General features: G+C 41.7%; 1 protein-coding gene across 1 annotated transcript in view; it reads right to left on the bottom strand.

Moving 5' to 3' along the window:
* The window catches only part of RASEF (RAS and EF-hand domain containing), a 72,725-nt gene that overhangs the window by 14,735 nt on the left and 40,847 nt on the right, over positions 1-17,143 (bottom strand). Inside the window, exons 4-13 of the mRNA XM_008537763.2 lie at positions 16,637-16,732; positions 13,829-13,906; positions 11,652-11,767; positions 9,540-9,608; positions 7,819-7,903; positions 6,523-6,611; positions 3,137-3,371; positions 2,692-2,829; positions 2,428-2,575; positions 1,090-1,171 (exon numbers count right to left, since the gene is read on the bottom strand). Of these exons, the coding sequence (XP_008535985.2) occupies positions 1,090-1,171; positions 2,428-2,575; positions 2,692-2,829; positions 3,137-3,371; positions 6,523-6,611; positions 7,819-7,903; positions 9,540-9,608; positions 11,652-11,767; positions 13,829-13,906; positions 16,637-16,732 (1,136 nt within the window). The remainder of the gene's footprint in view (positions 1-1,089; positions 1,172-2,427; positions 2,576-2,691; positions 2,830-3,136; positions 3,372-6,522; positions 6,612-7,818; positions 7,904-9,539; positions 9,609-11,651; positions 11,768-13,828; positions 13,907-16,636; positions 16,733-17,143) is intronic.

Genomic DNA, 17,143 nt, shown 5'->3' with positions numbered 1-17,143 from the left:
TGTAAAGATGGGTCGTTCTAGGCTGACCCAGTCAAAGCTAAGAGGATGAGAATCTGGGCTACTGATTTGGAAAAGCCAATCATTTTCTCCACCAAGAAAGTCTACAAACCTCAAAGCATAACCAGGACTAGGTTGAGAGAATAATTCCTAAAAACTTCAGCCTCAGCAACAAGCTACCAGAACTCGCATGTGGGACACAGAGAAGGATGGAAGAAGATGCACATTAGAGAAAAATTATTGTGGGGGTGGTGGGTAGGGAGTATTATGGGGCGGGTGGAAGAACTAACAATGTAAAACACCACAACGTGCCAGGAACTGTACATACACGGAGCTGTGGGGGGTTCGCTGGGGAAAGAGCAGAGCTCAACACGCATGTCCTAATGCTAAACCAAGTGCTATAGGTGACAGTATCTTAAATAGGGCCATTGCCAATCACAAATACTTTTTAAATGGTGAAACTCCCAGTCTGCTGGAGAATGTAAGCTCCCTGTGGGGAGGTATTTGTGTCTGTCCACTGTGGAATCTTAGCCCCCTGACTGGCATCTGGCACAGAAGTAGGCTGGCATCCCAAGCTTATTTGTTGAACATTGGGTAGATTCGGTTCCCAAAGAGTTAGATAAGATTAAAACTTATGCTTAATGCTTCTGGTCATTGGCAATGAATGCAAGATAAGGTACTGTCACCAGATGCGAGTCTGCTGTCTAGTCTGTGCCTCTGCCCTCGTACCCAAGGGAGCTGACAGGCTGTCTTCTCCATCCTTTATGGCACCCCAGCTAAGCAGCTCCTCACACTGCCACTGCACTCAGGAGTGTGGCCTCATCTAAACTCGCTTGTTAGGAAGCAAGTTTTTCCCAGCTGAACATCAGTTCACAGGAAGCTTAAAGATCCTCTTCTTGCACAACTGATAGATAAGTGAAGGAGGAAAGGATGTGGCAACAAGTGAGCATTCTTGAAATTCTATTATATAATATATAGGATATTATATAATTAAATTCTAATATACTATATGCGAATAAAAACCCCAAGTGTCCTCCAGGGCGTGTCTGTGCAAACCGAAGCAGAGCGCGAAGCATTAGGAAAAGCACTTGCCTCTCCTGACCGGCCGTATCCCAGAGCTGCAGGACTGTTCGCTCTCCGTCTACAATGAGGGTTTTCATTTGAAAATCGACTCCTGAAAAGGAACATAAGAGAACGTAGAGAACATAATGTAAGTAGCTCCATCGGTTTTTAGTCTCAAGCCCTCTTAGATGACACAAAAGCCAGTAAGCCAAAGCTCAGCAAGGTAGAGAGGAAGGAACATGGCCTTCACGGAGAGGGACCGGCATGTACTGGTTACAAGTCAGACCACACGCGTGCACACAGATGCACCGTCTGCAGGTCGGCTGACTTGGGGAAGGACTTAATCCACGCACAAAAGCAAAATCAACGTTCTATCTGCCCAGGTAATTAGATAAACTCGGTTATATCTGTGTGTGTGTGTCCATGTGCACGGAAATATGTATATGTGTCTGTGCATGTGTATATGTATCTGTATGCGTATATGCCACATTCTGTAGCAAGTGAACCAAATACCGTAGTCTTTTTTTTGAATCAACCTGAAGGTAACTTTCAACTTGGTTATCTTGAAGGATCTAACAGAGAACCATAAGTTTACAAAGACACCCATTGTGAAGAGGGTAATCAATCCGCTCTAACATTTCTGGTTATCCAAATAAGAACTCTTTAGATGAAGAAGAAAAATAAATAATAATTTGCATATCTTCAACTCTTTTTACTGATTATTATGCAAATTTGGGAAATCAAGACACTACCTCTTTCCTTGTTCTGAGAGAGGTATGTGAAGTCGGAAGGGAGCATATAGCTGCCTTTGATTTTGACCATAATGACAAACTGGCCATTAGTAATGTCACTTTAGCAGCATCAAATGACACCTGATCAGAAAGGCTTTCCCTAGCCACCCAGCATAAACTGCTCCTCTCCCCAAACCCCATGCCCCATCTTTTTTTGTTTTCTCACCCATTTCCCTCCTCTGGGATGTAAGCTCCTTGGGAGCTGGGATTTCATCGGCTTTGTTCATTGTGTCTCCTTAGTGCCTATACCAGTATCTGGCTCACAGGAGGACTCGGGACCGTTTGCTGAATAAATCAATCTGTCACCTCAGGCTCTAAACTTGGTTTGGTTGATCTCACTGCCCTAGGAGATACCTCTGTCCTTGGCCAGTCTTCCTTTCCCAGAGTCGGGCCTTAGCCAAAATAGAGGAGGACTATTCTATAGACAAGGACACACACACACAGAAACACACATATCTATATATATGTATGTGCACAGAGAAAGAGAAAGAGAGACCTGTGTAAATAATCCTTAAAGAAAATAAAATCAAGCTAAAGAAAGTCATCCTCCCATTATCTAGTGAAAACAGAATCATACCTAGGGTGGCACTTGTATTTCCTCGAAATTCATTCTTGCAAAGTCTCATGAGGAAACTGGACTTCCCCACTGCGGCATCCCCAGCAAGCACGATCTTGTAAGCCTTCTGTGAGCTGGAAGATTTATAGTTATCATCCACCACGTCTGTCTAGGGGGAAAAAGCCACAGTGGGTGACAAAGGTAGTGACGGTTTTCTTTCTAATGAGTTATACGGCTCAAAACTTAAAAGTGTTCATAAACAAAAGTGTCTCAGAAACCACCCACCTGCAGTGCAAGTGCAGGGATGGGCTTTCTTGATGAACCAACAGTGCTGCCCTCACTCACTGACCCCTGGGGGTTCCAGTCTAGGACGGAAGCCACACCTTCTGAGCCATATGTCTCTTCATCCCTTATCTCAGGAACCTGGTTTTTCAAAAAAGTCAGCCATTAAAAAACAAAGTCTCTCATTACACATGTACATGATCCATTAAAGAGAGGAAAAACATGCAGCTGAATCGACATATGGGCAATGCTGTTATGGAATAGAGTGCCCTCAAAATGGCAATCTAGGAGAACTTCTCCCTAACTTGGTGGGGCAAAAAACATTCTACTGACTACACTTCATACTCACAACCTGTCAAACACATCCCCGTGACAGGTAAAAGTCAAACAGGTTGACAGATTTCTGTCAAAGAAAAGGCCTGGGAGAGCAGTGACTTCAGGGGCTTACGTCTGTGTCTGAAGCATCACCCCCGAGGCTCTCCTGCGTGCCGTGCGACCTCTGAAACCCCCTCTGGTGCTTGCATTCCACCTCCGAGTCATACTCATTGGAATCTCTCAGGGTAGACAAGCCACTGTCAAAGCAGCTCTCGGGCAGGCTGTCAACTTCACAGTTCATCCTCTGCATAGGATCGCAGAGGGCCAATGAGTCACAGTCCTCGTCCACGAAGGAAGAGCGGGGTGACCTGGTGATAAAGGAGAAGACTGCTCTACCTGAGGGCTCACGATGCTCAAGACCACACAGGCAACAGTCGGACAGCAATGCAATCGAGAAGACCAACATTCTCATTTTCGCCAAGAGCCACAACATACCTCAGTTAAGCATCAAGGGAAATAAGATGTTCAAAGCAGTATCAGTTCATTCTATGCAACAGTCAATTAAGATAAAGATACTCAAATCAAACATTTAATAAACGAAGCTATTTTTAAAATTATCTTCTTTATTATCTGATACAAAAGAGAGTACCTAGGATTTAAATGCATTCTCAAGTTGCATTAAGAAAAATGTGTGTAGAACATGTGAACTTTTTTACTCTAATGGGATCAGACCATATTCTGAACAGTTTGTTCATTTCTGGATAACATCTCTACTTAAAAGGGATGCTGAGAATCTGGATGGGAAAGGCAACTACGATGACGTGAGACTCAAAACCCTCAGATGTGAGCAATGGTTCAATGTACTCAGCTTGAGTCTTGACGGTTTCTCTCTGCAAATACCCATAGAGCTGACAGACGAAGAAGCAGCATACATTCTCTCAGGTTGCACAAGACAAAATAAAGGCAACTGATAAACTTTTCTGGGAGTCACATTTCTAATCAATGTGGTGAAAATGATAGGCAATTAGAAATGTGTGGTATTGGAATGGTTTGACATATGAGATTAGATTTCTGCCACTAAGTGTTGACACACAGTCTGAAAAGACTCCTATAGGAGAGATTCCATAGGAAGGTGCCTCAGATAAAGGCTAGAACTCCTGACTTCTACTGACTTCTATGGATCTTTCCATTTGTGAAAGTAACATTTTATAAGTGAGGGAGAAATTAACAGTAAACAGGAGAATCAAAAGAAACCACATATCTTCCCTATTCACTTTTGCTTTTCCATTTGATTTTCATAAGAATCTAAGTTTATACTGAAATAAAAACAGGGGCTGCAACTTATTTAGTTCCCACTACAAACTGGGCACCATCCTAGCCACTTGGCACCCATGTTCTCATCTGAAAGGGGGAATGGGTAGGGCTCACAGGTCTCCAGATACAAGAAATAAGAGATAGATATGCTTAGAAAAGGCAGGGTGATCAATATAGATACAAGAATAAGCCATACAAATCTGAGAAGTCAAAAATATTTTGGTGCCATTAACAAATGTTTAAAATTAATTAAAAAGGTAATTTAACACTAAACTCTCTCTAAATATGTTGCTCAATTATAAAGTCTTGATCCTGGGGCAGGAATTTCATACTATACCCGAATCTACCTAGCTGGCTGTGTGTGTGTGTGTACACTTTTTTGTTTGTTTCATCATTTATGAAACTCTCCTTCTGCAACTGATTTTAGGTCTATCTGTAAGAACCTAAGGAAACTATTCTCATTACAATATACTACAAAGTACTTCAGCTCCAGATCATTATTGGTCAGAACTTTATTATTTTTAACCTATTTGTATTTTGATAAGGAGTAAGGAGAAGTGGAATCCTGAATTGAAAAATCACCTCCAAGAATATCCAGACTCTACATTAAAAATATAGGTACAGATCAGACTTTCTCAAACTCCACTTAGATACATACCGTTTTAAAACGAAACTATTCTTATTTGCCCAAAGAATGCTTCATTACAATTTATATGTAAAAATATAAAACAAGTTATACTTTTGTTAGAAACCTTATAAAAACCACAAATCCAAAACAAATACACAAGTTAAAATCCAATAAGGCCACAAAAGTCATAAAACTACATTTCCCACATGCTTTTAAGTTCTTATACTAGCATGAGAAAGAAAATAAAAGGTTAACTTCTTACATCAAACTAATGACACCCCAAAAAGTAACATCAGGCAGCCCACAGCGGCGCTCTGGTTACAGTTCAAGGCGATGAGCACATGAGGCCTCCGATCCTGTCTCTCTGAGCCGCTGGGATGTGAGGACTTTGTCTCTTTGAACCTACTGCTGAGCAGCAATTAGTCCAGGATTTACAAGCCTTATTCATGGCATCTTCTCATCATCGTGAAATTTCTGAAACAATTTTCAGTTATGTATCTCTCCCCCTATTTCCTTAGAATTGATCTTAAATATCAGTCCAGAGAAATGGCACCACACCACACATTTTTAACAAGTAATCTCTATTTCTCAATAACAGAGCAGCCGGCTGCCTATGAATCAATAAGCCATTAAAATTTTTTATTTTACAAATCAGGGAACAATAAAAACATCTGATACCTGAATAGAATTTTCTTAAAAGTGATCACCAAGAAGCCTGGGTTAACAGACCTTCCTGAGAGGAACCCCGACCATTTTGCTGTCGCCAGGATATTCAGTACATTATTCCTTAGACCAAAGTTCCCAGATGAGAAGGGAATGAACTCGGATTAGAAAGTTGCATCAGAAGCGGAGAGCTGGAAATGTATGGTTTATGCCTTCACTTCTACTTTCAAACTCTGACATACTCGACAATTACCTTGTTAAGTAGCAACACTGGTCATATGTGTATGTACACACACGCATGCACACAAGTGATCTTTACCTTTTACTGACAGCTCTCAAGTTGCAGCAGGGCCAATATTTCATTTCATTTCATTAAAAATAAAGCTAAATTCTCACTTCTGGTAAGCCTCTCTGACTCCTTCAATACAGTAGCTCACAAATATCTACTAGCCATACTTCTATTTGTTCTGGAAGTTTCCTTTTCCTTGAACATAGCTTACATATTATGCTGAGTTATTAAACATTTACGGATGATGTCAAGAGTCTCAACGTCATATACCACATGTACCACAACATCCTAGACCGCGGTTCCACTGTTCTCCTGAGACACTTTTGACTGAGGCCACTTCTAAGAAACAAGACGTGAGTAGGGATGAGGTAAGGGTGAGTTCACATAAAGGGTGAGTTCACCAAGTCATGACAGCATCTTCATGGAATCATGCTGCCCTCTCTGAAACATTTTTACTTTTAATTTTTACATGTTTCATGTTTCAGAAATTTAAAATAAGATAGTAGAAAATAAAAATTAATGCCCAAAATATATTCTATTATTTTAATTCACCTTAAAGGAAATTTACTTTTCTTTTAACTTTGATCTAGAATTGAAACAAAAAGTTAAGTAGGTGTGAACATACCTGTCATAGCCCAGAGGCTGAGGAGAATGACGGTTAAACTTGGGACTGCTTCTGGAAAGCGTATTCCCTGGTGATATATTATTTATGCGCTGTAATACATAAGTAACCTTTTGTTATTTCATGTAAACATTATATATATATATACTTTAACTGTAGCACAGTATTTAATTTCTAATGTAATTAAAAGATTGGGATCCTACAAGAGCAAATGTGAGCATGAAAATCAAGAGGAAAATTGCAACAAGACAACTGCCCAGAGTACTCTCTCTTCATCGTATTTCAAGTCCACACATAGTATTTCAGTCTACTGCTTGAGCCACGAAGGGCCGTTAGGAGCACCCTGGTTCCCCAGTCGTGCCAGGACTCTGCAATACCAACTACTTTGGATTGCTCTCTCCTCGAACCAGGACTTGACTTCGTGACTGACTCGTCCATACCAAAGCTACAGTGCTGGAACCCCACATGTGAAGCTGACCCCCAAAAGTCGGAGGAGAGCCTTTCAGGCGCACGCCGCCTGGGGAGGTCCTCAAAACTCCAAATGGGACATAGCCTTTTCTACGTTTCTGTAGAGGGTTTAAAATCCAAGGCCTGGGGCCAGCCCAGTGGTGCAGTGGTTAAGTTCACACATTCTGCTTCAGAGACCAGGGGATCACCAGTTCGGATCCTGGGTGCGGACATGGCACCGCTTGGCAAGTCATGCTGGGGTAGGCGTCCCACATATAAAGTAGAGGAAGATGGGCACGGATGTGAGCTCAGGGCCAGTCTTCCTCAGCAAAAAGAGGAAGATTAGCAGCAGATGTTAGCTCAGAGCTAATCTTCCTCAAAAGAAAAAAAAAAAAAAACCAAGGCCTCCTCTCTGATAATCTATCAGGAAGAATACTCAGTGTGTCTAAACACACTCCTCAGCCAGAAGCACCCCCGCCTCCCCACCGGGCGGTATTTTATTTGTGCCTCCACAGGATTTCCCACTTTTCCTTATGTGATTGCTGTCCGTGCACATCCTGACTCCCTACTACCTTATAAACTCTCTGATGTGACATGGGTCACATCTGACGCATCTTTCTCTGGTTTCCTAGAACAACTAACAAAAGAGCTGGCTAACATCGAGGCATTTATTTCTACAGAGAAGTAACATTTTTTAATTTGGGAAAATGCTCCTCCTTTTATATCATATGGAAGAGCTTCTTCTTATTAGAAGGCTCTACACGAAGCTCTCCTCTAAGAAAATGCAAGATTGTCATCACAACACTCTACCACAGGAGAGGACAGGATGGGTCATGGAATTCGGCTGCATACCAAGGACCTGTTGAACTTGCTGTAACTGTTTTCGAGGGCACTCCTCAGGCCGTCGTTACTGTCATGCAGCTTCCTGTTGGCTTTTCTACAGAGGAAATAAGGGAAACAAATGAACAGACGAGGAGGGTATCCTGGGGATAAATGTCACCACCTTCTTTCCAGGCTGTGACGTTCCGAACCTGGAATTACCGCCTCTTGCAACTTTCTACCACCTCTCTTCAAACCCATAAACTGAGCTCATAACTTATTACTAGGATTACAGCCTATGTGATGGATCACCTCTCTCTAAAGCTCTCAGGCATCTTTGGAAGGAACGCGCTGTGCTGTGGAACCCCCTGCTCGATTGGGGAGCTCCATCGTTTGAATGGGTTTGCTGCAGGTCTCTGCTCCCTTAATGCCCAACCTGGCCTGCCTCAGGGCTGCTCTCTCCCCTGCACGCATCCTAGCCAGGCGTGGGTGTGACGTGTTATACATCATGTTTCTCCTGGCTACTCCCGCATCCTACTCATGGCCTGGTGCTGTCCCACCAGGCACTGTCCTCTACCAGTTAAAGGCTCTGATGTTGATTCTGAGTTCAAATCCCAACTCAGGCACATACTTTCCCTACGACTTACGGAAGTCACTTAACCTGTCGGAGCCTCAGCAACCTCACCTACAAATGAGGATAACAACAGAGCCTCTGCCTCAGAGAGGGGCTAATCTTTCCCTACTGAAGGCTTATTCACCCTCCACATCTCAGCTCAATCACTGCTCCCACGGGGAACCTTCCTGGACTTCTGGTGAGGCGGAACTCTCTGCTGTGTGCCCTCAGGGTACATGTCCCTTCCCTGAGTCCCACCTCTCTTCCTTGGCATTTTATGTTTATTTCTGTAATTATTGATCCGTTTCCATCTTCTTCCCCTAGACTAGCCACATAAGGAGAAAGACTTTTTCCTCCTACTTTCCACTCTATCCTGAGCTCCCGGCATACCTGACCGATAAAATCTGCTGAATGAATAAATGAATGAATGAATAAATAGGATTACAGTATTCTGTCAATTCTATAATTGCCACAGGTGAGAGACTCAACAAGCATCCAAAAATGGTGAAAAAAATTTGTCAAGCCTGACCTTACTCCATTTAGGAGAACTGAAGCCAGAAGAAAATACTGCACAGGCAGGAAAGAGAGAAAGGGCAGGGCAGGGCAGGTTTCCTGGGGAGGGCCCTCAGAGGCTGGAGTTACTGCAACTCGGTTCTGAAGCTGACAGAGCAGGTGTAATAGTTCCAATAGGGTTCAAAAAAAAAAAAAAAAACCCTAAGGAAAACATACTTCTAACCAAGCATGATAAATTGCGAAAGAATGACAGCTCATGCCCGGTGCTCTGACACACGACCGTGGGACACCTGACAAGCTCTCCATGTGTTGAGCTGCAGAGAAAGCCGTTGAGGTCAAGGCTGTTATTCTTTACAGAGTTACAGTAAAGACACGCTGGGCACATCACCCGACTTGCGAGGACTTTTAGAGAATTACACTCTACTCCCTGGATCTGAACAGTTTATTTAGGATTAGAAGCGTCAGAAAGCTAAGTGGATGTGCTGAACGCACCACAGCGAGAGGAAACACGCATGGACCTGCGACGCCGTCTTCAGAATACTGCACCTCGTGTTATACGTGGCACGTGCTTTATTAACAAAGAATAAGTAGAATGTAAATGTAATGAGGATATTATATGAGAACTTACTGGAGCATTTCAATTTGCCTCTCCAGACTGTTTCGATCTTCTGTGTACTCTCGGATTATTTCCAGATCCCTGTAAAATTACATTTTATGTATGAACGAGAATTAGGTGTTCAGTGCTCCTTACCTATACCTACCCCCTTGTTCACCTTTGTCAAAGACGTGTGTCCTTGAGCAGGGTTATCTATCTCGCCGTGCTCCTGCTCGGCTCCCGTGCCTTCAGCAGCCTCCCCTCCTCCGGCCCCTCCATGAGCACAGCCACCTGCTCCACTGCCTTGTGCAACGTTCTGCTCTACCTCACCCCGCGCAGCCCCCAACTGTTCTTCCAGCCCACCCCACTGACCTGGCTCTGTTCCTCCTGAGAATGACCCTGACCTTTTGCCAAGCCTCCTCCCCCCAGGCACTCTCACCTCTGACTCTTCTCTGCTCATTCTAAGACTTATACAATCCCAGCCCCGGCCATTTTCTCCCGTCCTGCGGTTCTTTCTCCTCTCCTTGGCCCTCCTCTCCTCACCCTAAACCACAGAGGAATCCACGCACCAGGCTTTCTTGATTTGCTATAAACTCACACTCGGCGATTGCTCTGTTGCTTTATTACAAAGCCCTGGCCTCCTCCTCACGATGTCCACTCAGAGCATTAGCCGCTCACCTCCAGCCCCTACACCACCCTGGCCCCATTTAAGCAGACAAGCCCCATCACTAGCTTCCAAAAACTCTCAACTATCAAGTTCTGTCCACCAGAACCTGTCCATTCAATCTCTGCATGATAAAGCTAAAAGTTTCCCAATTGTCTAGAGGAGCTTAAATCCCTCAGCCAAAAATTCTGGGCCCTTAGATCATAGCCTTAAAGTAGCTTTTAAACTTTTTAATTTTTCTTTTAACTTTTGCCTTTCCATTCAAAATATCTTTTTCCGTCTATGATCTGACCACTGTTTCCTAAACAAGTCTTATCTTTCCCTGTGTTCTTACCCCTGCTTTGGTTTCTGCCTCACCTGGAACATCTCTGAGACTCTCTTTTCCTACCTGTGAAATGGGGATAATGAAGTGCCCATCTCATAGGATATTCTGTGGGTTGAGTGCATTAGTATGAGTGAAGTACCAAGGAAGTGCCTGGCAGATGGCAGTGCTCCCTGCACTGCCTGCTGATGGTGCCTCCGCTCCCCTGACCTGCACAACCCACCCCTCCCCCAAGCTCACCTCAAGCGTCTCCTCCTTAGCAAAGTCCTTCACCGCTTCTGAACTAAAGGAACATTTTGCCTACAATCACATGCCAATGCACCTAACCTGTGACATTGCTGGTAGTATTATTTCTGAGACTATTTACTTCTTAAGTGGTTTAACTTCATACCTTTTAGTTTTTTCTTTTCCCAACTAAATCTGAAGTTCTCAAGAGCACAGACCACATCTTTTCTCTTTTATATACTCCACGCTCATAACTCCTTATCTAGCTGAGGGCCCTGCGTACAGTAAGTATTTCATAAACGTTTCATTGCATTCCATTACAAGACCTTAATTCTGATTGAAGTTTGCAAACAAACAAAAAACAAGATATTTTTCCCTAGTGTACATGTACTAGGGGATACACACAAATGCATATATATGCGTTTGATATTTACATGGTCCTATAGAAACATCCATGTATATATCCCTTATGTAGGACTACATGCCTCTGTGTGCATGTGTGTTAGGTCTTATGTTACTAACACGTTACTGCAAGACTAAAGCATAGCAAAGTAAACTGACTTGCCTAAGATGTCTACTGCTCCCTTCTCTTATGTTGTGTGGCCTGGGTTCCTACCTTCAAAGCACTTTAATTAGCACTGACTCTTGACACTTTAGGTATATCCTTCTGGTCCCAGTTAATTCAAACATTTATTAAGCCCTGCACTGTCCTACACAGCCAATAATCAAATTAATTAATCTGTTTAAGAAAATTAAAAACACAAAAATCACTAGGAAATCTGACATTGAAAGTAAAATCTTTAGAAAGCAAAGAACCTAGGAGCAAAGATAATAACTAACCCTTTATTATTATCTGGCTGAGCTTCAGTCACGTGGATGGTCATCTAAGTAAACATTCCACTCAAACTAAAAACCAAAATGTGAAGTTTCATACCTTTCAGAATTCAGACTCTGATCAGCATAATCACTTTTCAAAGCATCTAATTCACTCTGAAGAAAGGCTATGCTTGTCTGTGCTTCTAAAAGATCTTTCTTAACTCTCTGATTCTCCTAGAGAAAAGGAACAGGGCAGGTCGTTAGATTCAGAGTTTCCTCCATCCGGGAGAAGTGAAGTTCAGTGGCGTGTCACCGTCCCACACAACACCCTCACCCTCCACAGTCTTCGAATCTTGGTTCAAAGGACTAATTATCAATTCAAGGTAATTTGAAATTATTATAAAGTATTAAAGTGTCAAAAATCTAAATTGTCAAAGTTTTTTTTTTAACAATTGACATTTGATACCAAACTATAATAGTCAAGAGTTCATCATGATGTACCTTTAACATATTATTGTCAAATTAACTGAGACCAAGCATTTCAATGTTTTACTGAATGCGAGCCATGAAACTACTGAGAAATAATCTGTGGAATTCATAGTACCTATTACCAGGTAGACGGGCTACTTTTTACAACAAATCCTATCACCTAACATTTTTAAGTTCTACACTTAAAAGTAAACCAGTGTGGTTAGGAAATTTCTATCCTTTTCTTAAAAAAAAAGAAAGAAAACTCATTGGAGGCTTCTGGTTCAAGATGGTGGACTGAGTGCATGAATTTGTCTTCTTTCTCTTTTGAGGCCCCATTAACATGAAATGTCAAAGGAAAGAAACCAATAAAAGTTAAAAGAATGGAAGAAGGGCCCATCAGCAGTCCAGTGACTTGAATACATTTCTGAAAAATGGAAAGTGGATGACACTGTGCTCACAAAGGGAAGAGTAAGAGAAAGGCTGGTCCAGAAGATGCGTGTGGGAGGGTCTGCTGTAGAACAAGGGAAGAGGCAACTGACCGGGCACAGCCCTGGAGAGCGAGAATGAGAAGGGGGGCTGAACACAGAGATTAGATTTGAGTATTAAGCCACCCCCCGACTGGAGTCCAGCCCCTCTCTTGCCCTAGCAAAGAACAGTGGAGAGCCAGAGTTTATTCCAAAGGCAACAAGACAGGGCTTGTCTCTTTACAAAGAACTGAATGAGTCCTGGAAGGAAAACGAAAGCTTCCCTCTGAAGACGCAGGCCCCACACATGCTGGTCCCACAATCTGACAGCCAGCTTCACACGAAGCTCCTAGGGAGACTCTCTTTCAGGGGAGAGGCCTCGAAGTGAACAGATCAACTGATCTAGCCGCAAAGGAATCCTACACCAGTGACATAAAATGACCAGAAATTCCCAGATGACATACAGGTAGCAAGATTAAATAACAAGCAGTCCAATAAGAACTGAAATGTCGACTCCAAAATCAATATTTTCAAAGAGAAAAAAGTTCATGCTTTGGGAAGAAATATAAGTTGTTGTAAAGAATTGGTGATATCATGGGGATGACAGAGTTTCTTTTTACAAGAAACCAGGAAATCCAAGAAAACAAGCAGCTCTATAAAGTCATGATCCACATACAAAAGCAACTAAGATGTGGCGGAATCTGGAACTGGTAGTGCACAAACGGGATTCATCCAACCGTGAAGCTGGGAGCCTTCTCTTCTGAGTAGCACAGGGATAATGACCGGAGAGAAAGAAAGGCAACCCCAGCTCACGCTAGCTCATGCTTGACTCTGCAGTGAGAATGTTTAGAGTCATAAGAAAGGAAATGTTCATTACTGGCTTTCAACTTTTAGAGTCAAGCTGAAAACAAAATAGAGAAAATGACCATCATATAACAGATGTAAGTGTTAACCAATTTTGGCAACAGAAGGACTAAAGATACGGTTGGCAGAAGACGGAAAAGGGAGAGAAAGAGGAAGGTTGGAGGAAGGACAGGGCAATAATACCTCATTTACAAAGCCAGGGATGCAGACCGGAGTTGATGTTATAAGAATGCTGGGTTAACTATTTAAAATCAATATTGCTTTGAATAAAAAATGAAAGAATTCACAATAGGTGAGGTATCATTGAGGGAAAAAGCCTTCGTGAATAATACCTTTGGTCAAAGGTGTTTCAAAGACTTTCTCTAACTCTTTCTCTATGGTATTAACTTCTCTTTAAGCGTCTATTCCTGGACCACGGAAAGAACAGCATGGTTATATGGAGGAAACAGTAGTGCAACAGGAAATATATTTCTGTAAGTGAAAAGGTAATTCTTACCATTGACAAATCATAAATTTGTTTTTTTAATGCAGCCACATCTTCTTTTCGACTTACGTGTTTTGATTGTTCTTCTAGCTGAAAAAGCAAATAAAAGTTGTGCATTTACAAACTCACTTTGAATTGATTTGGTTAAGTTTGGGAATATCCTTGAATATGGATATTGGAATTTTAGAAGTCTTCAATTTCATTAAACGACATATAATCCATAAGGATTTGAAAAGTGGCTTTAAATAATTTAAACATTTGAAAAGGGGGTTTTATTGTTTAATGAATTTTCCTTGAAACAACCAAAAAGTCCTTTTGGGAAACCATTCAATACTTAAGCAACCCAATCTTCACTGATTCAGTTGTGTTGCAAAAACAGTCTGGACTTTCATATTCACCAAGAACTTTCTCTGAATTTAACACTTTCTATCCTGCGTTATAATTATTTATGAATGTCTCACCTCTCCTCCCAGAGTCAAAGATTTTTGAGAGAAGAGTTAGTGTCAGACGCACCTATGTTTTCTTCAGGGTGATTTCAAAAAATGCTTATCAAATAACTGAAATCAATAAAATTTAAGTATGATATGAAGCTAGAAACTTCATATCTACATACATACATACATACAAAACATACATAAAAAACTACATAAATACACACGTGAGCCTTGCTTGGTGGTTGACTCATTAGTATTTCCAGACTAAATTGTCTCAGGAGCACCCACAACATGGACAACAAAAAATGTCTTTCCTATAAATAACTTACATTCCCTGGGAGTGGTAGGGATTTGTGGGTTTCCATTAATTGAATATTTATGCATTGATCAAAATGTATACTATATTTTATCAATTCTAGTCTAAGTCAAAAATCTAAGTACTTTGACGCTGGACTTTCTTCGTCTTGCCAGATGGCATCAACTGAAGGCTTTCACTCACATAACTACATCCTGACTTCCAACTATGCCATGGCTGTAACTGAGCAGAGCCATTGATTTTAAGATGCACGCCAATTTCAGAGAAGAGCAACTGTGGGAAAAATCAGTTTCTCAGAATCAACAGCATAAGCTAATGGCAATTATAATAAATTTATAAACTTTTCTATAGTTCTTTACAGTCTTTAACATACTCTTACATAAATCATCTCTTATTCCCTTGCAGAACAACCCTATCAAGCAGGCAGAAATCTGGTACAAATGAGAAGGCACCAACCATGTAGTAAGACGATGCATCACTTACTAGCTGTGGGACTTTGAACAAGTTATTTAACCTCTCTGGAACTCAGTGTCCTCATCTGTCAAAGTAGGATATTTACACCGTCCTCAGAGAAAGTTCAAAAATTGGATTTTAAAATTATAAAAAAGAGCTTAATAAACTATAAAGTCAATAAAATATCAGTTATTATGATCAGGCAGGACAGTTAATTATCAATCCCATTTTACGGATGAGAAACTAAAGATGAAAGAGATGAAGCCAATTGTCCCAGTGTTACAGGCAGAAATTGGCAGTCCCCGTGAGGACTGCGGTCTCATCACGCCTGACTGTCTGGTCTTCATCACACACTGTATCAGGATCAGAAACTCGGTATCTCTCTTGCATACTTTCTCTTAGGCTAAAGATTTGGGAAGACAGAAATAAGTAAGGACAATGACTAGGAGAATCCGTGACTCTGGCATAAACAAAGGATTGGTCCATTCAAATTCTGTAATACAAGCAGGTACGTATGGTCTAACAATCTTTGAAAATTAAATAAAAGGTTGACAATGATAGTAATTTTCAAAGAAGGCTATTGGGAAGAATTCTCAGTAATTCCAGAAGTTTAAATTGCAATAGCCTACAAAATACAGTTAATTGCCCCTTAATGTTATTGATTATAAACAGGAAAGGAGCATTAAAAGTTATCATATGAACAACCAGAGAAACAATATGATGTGCCCAAACTCACAATGCCACCTTCAGGGGTAACTATTTTTTAAGTATCCTTTATCATTTTAGCCAAGATATTTCCTTAGTTATGAAGAAAATCCACATACAAGAAGTGGATCCAATACTGTGCTGGAGACAACTTGTACAGGCAGGTGAGAGCCTATTTTAAGCATCTCTTCCCAAACTCCACATTTAGTGATGTCAATTTGGTGGCTTGAAATCGGTCACCGTCGGAGTATTTATACCATAGAAATCGGCAAATGCTACAAATCCCTCTCCCCTACTCCCCACTCTAGAGCCAGCTGTTAAACATCTACCAGCACACTACTGGCTGAAATGTACCCTACTCATTGGAAACCAAATAGAGCAAAGGCTGAAACCCAATCACACCTCTGCTTACACTTCAGCAAATTCTCTCCTGCCTCTCACTGATCAGGGGTCCCCGAGATCTGGAACTTTCTACACAGAAGAGGAATACTCATTTCCTTTAATAACTATTCACTGAATACCTACCATGCACCTTGCAGTAAGCTGGGGGTAGGGAGACAGGGGACACATGACCAGGAAAGACAGTGCCCCGACTGTCATGAGAAGACAGTCCACTGGACACGTGGGAATCGAGGGCACCTGGCTGGCGAAGACTGAGGAAAGAAAACTCGGGTTTGAGGGACAACTGTCCAAGGGATCAGATATATTTATTAGATCTACACAAAAGACAGGTGGCCCTCGGAAACAAAAAGGGAAATCAGAAGCCCTTAAAAAAAAAGTCTTTCCAAGGATTCCCATTTGACTCTGAAATCTGATTCCATCTACTGTTTCAATATGATTCCAAATGTTTTAGTTGGTAATAACACTGATATCCTGAGGCTATTCTTAAAAGTCTAGCTGTCACAAACCTACCTTTTTGAGTTTCTTTATCGTCACCTGCAGATCCCCTACTTCTGTTTCATACTGACGTCTGAGGTCAGTGAGAGCTTCCTCAGCTTTGCGTTTTTCCTAAAAGAAAAAAAAAAAAGATTTTGTTGATTTAAATAGGTTCTTCAAAACCCCATGGGGAGAAACATTTTGTGTCAAACTAAGGCTCATCCCAAATCTCCTCCAGGGGAGGGTGGGAAGGATGGCGGAAGTGAACCGGATGACTTCAGAGCTGAAACCTACAAAAGTGAGAAAACTGCAGACCCACAACCTCCATCCACACATCACCTGGAATGACACCTCTAACGCTATTACTCACAGGTGATGGAGGGCCGCAGCACATCAAGGAACTAGTTAATTAATTATTGCTGTTATTAGTTAAAGGTATGGCACAGCCAAGGGCCCCAGCGCTTACCTGAACCCTATCATGTCATCAGGATGCAGGAAGACCTGGTGGGTTTACCATTTTTCCAAGAGCTCATGCCTTACCTA

Source organism: Equus przewalskii, chromosome 22, assembly GCF_037783145.1.
Source record: "Equus przewalskii isolate Varuska chromosome 22, EquPr2, whole genome shotgun sequence".
NCBI classification, from domain to species: domain Eukaryota; kingdom Metazoa; phylum Chordata; class Mammalia; order Perissodactyla; family Equidae; genus Equus; species Equus przewalskii.
The sequence above is the reverse complement of the archived record's forward strand: the minus strand, read 5'-3'. Positions and strand labels throughout refer to the sequence as shown.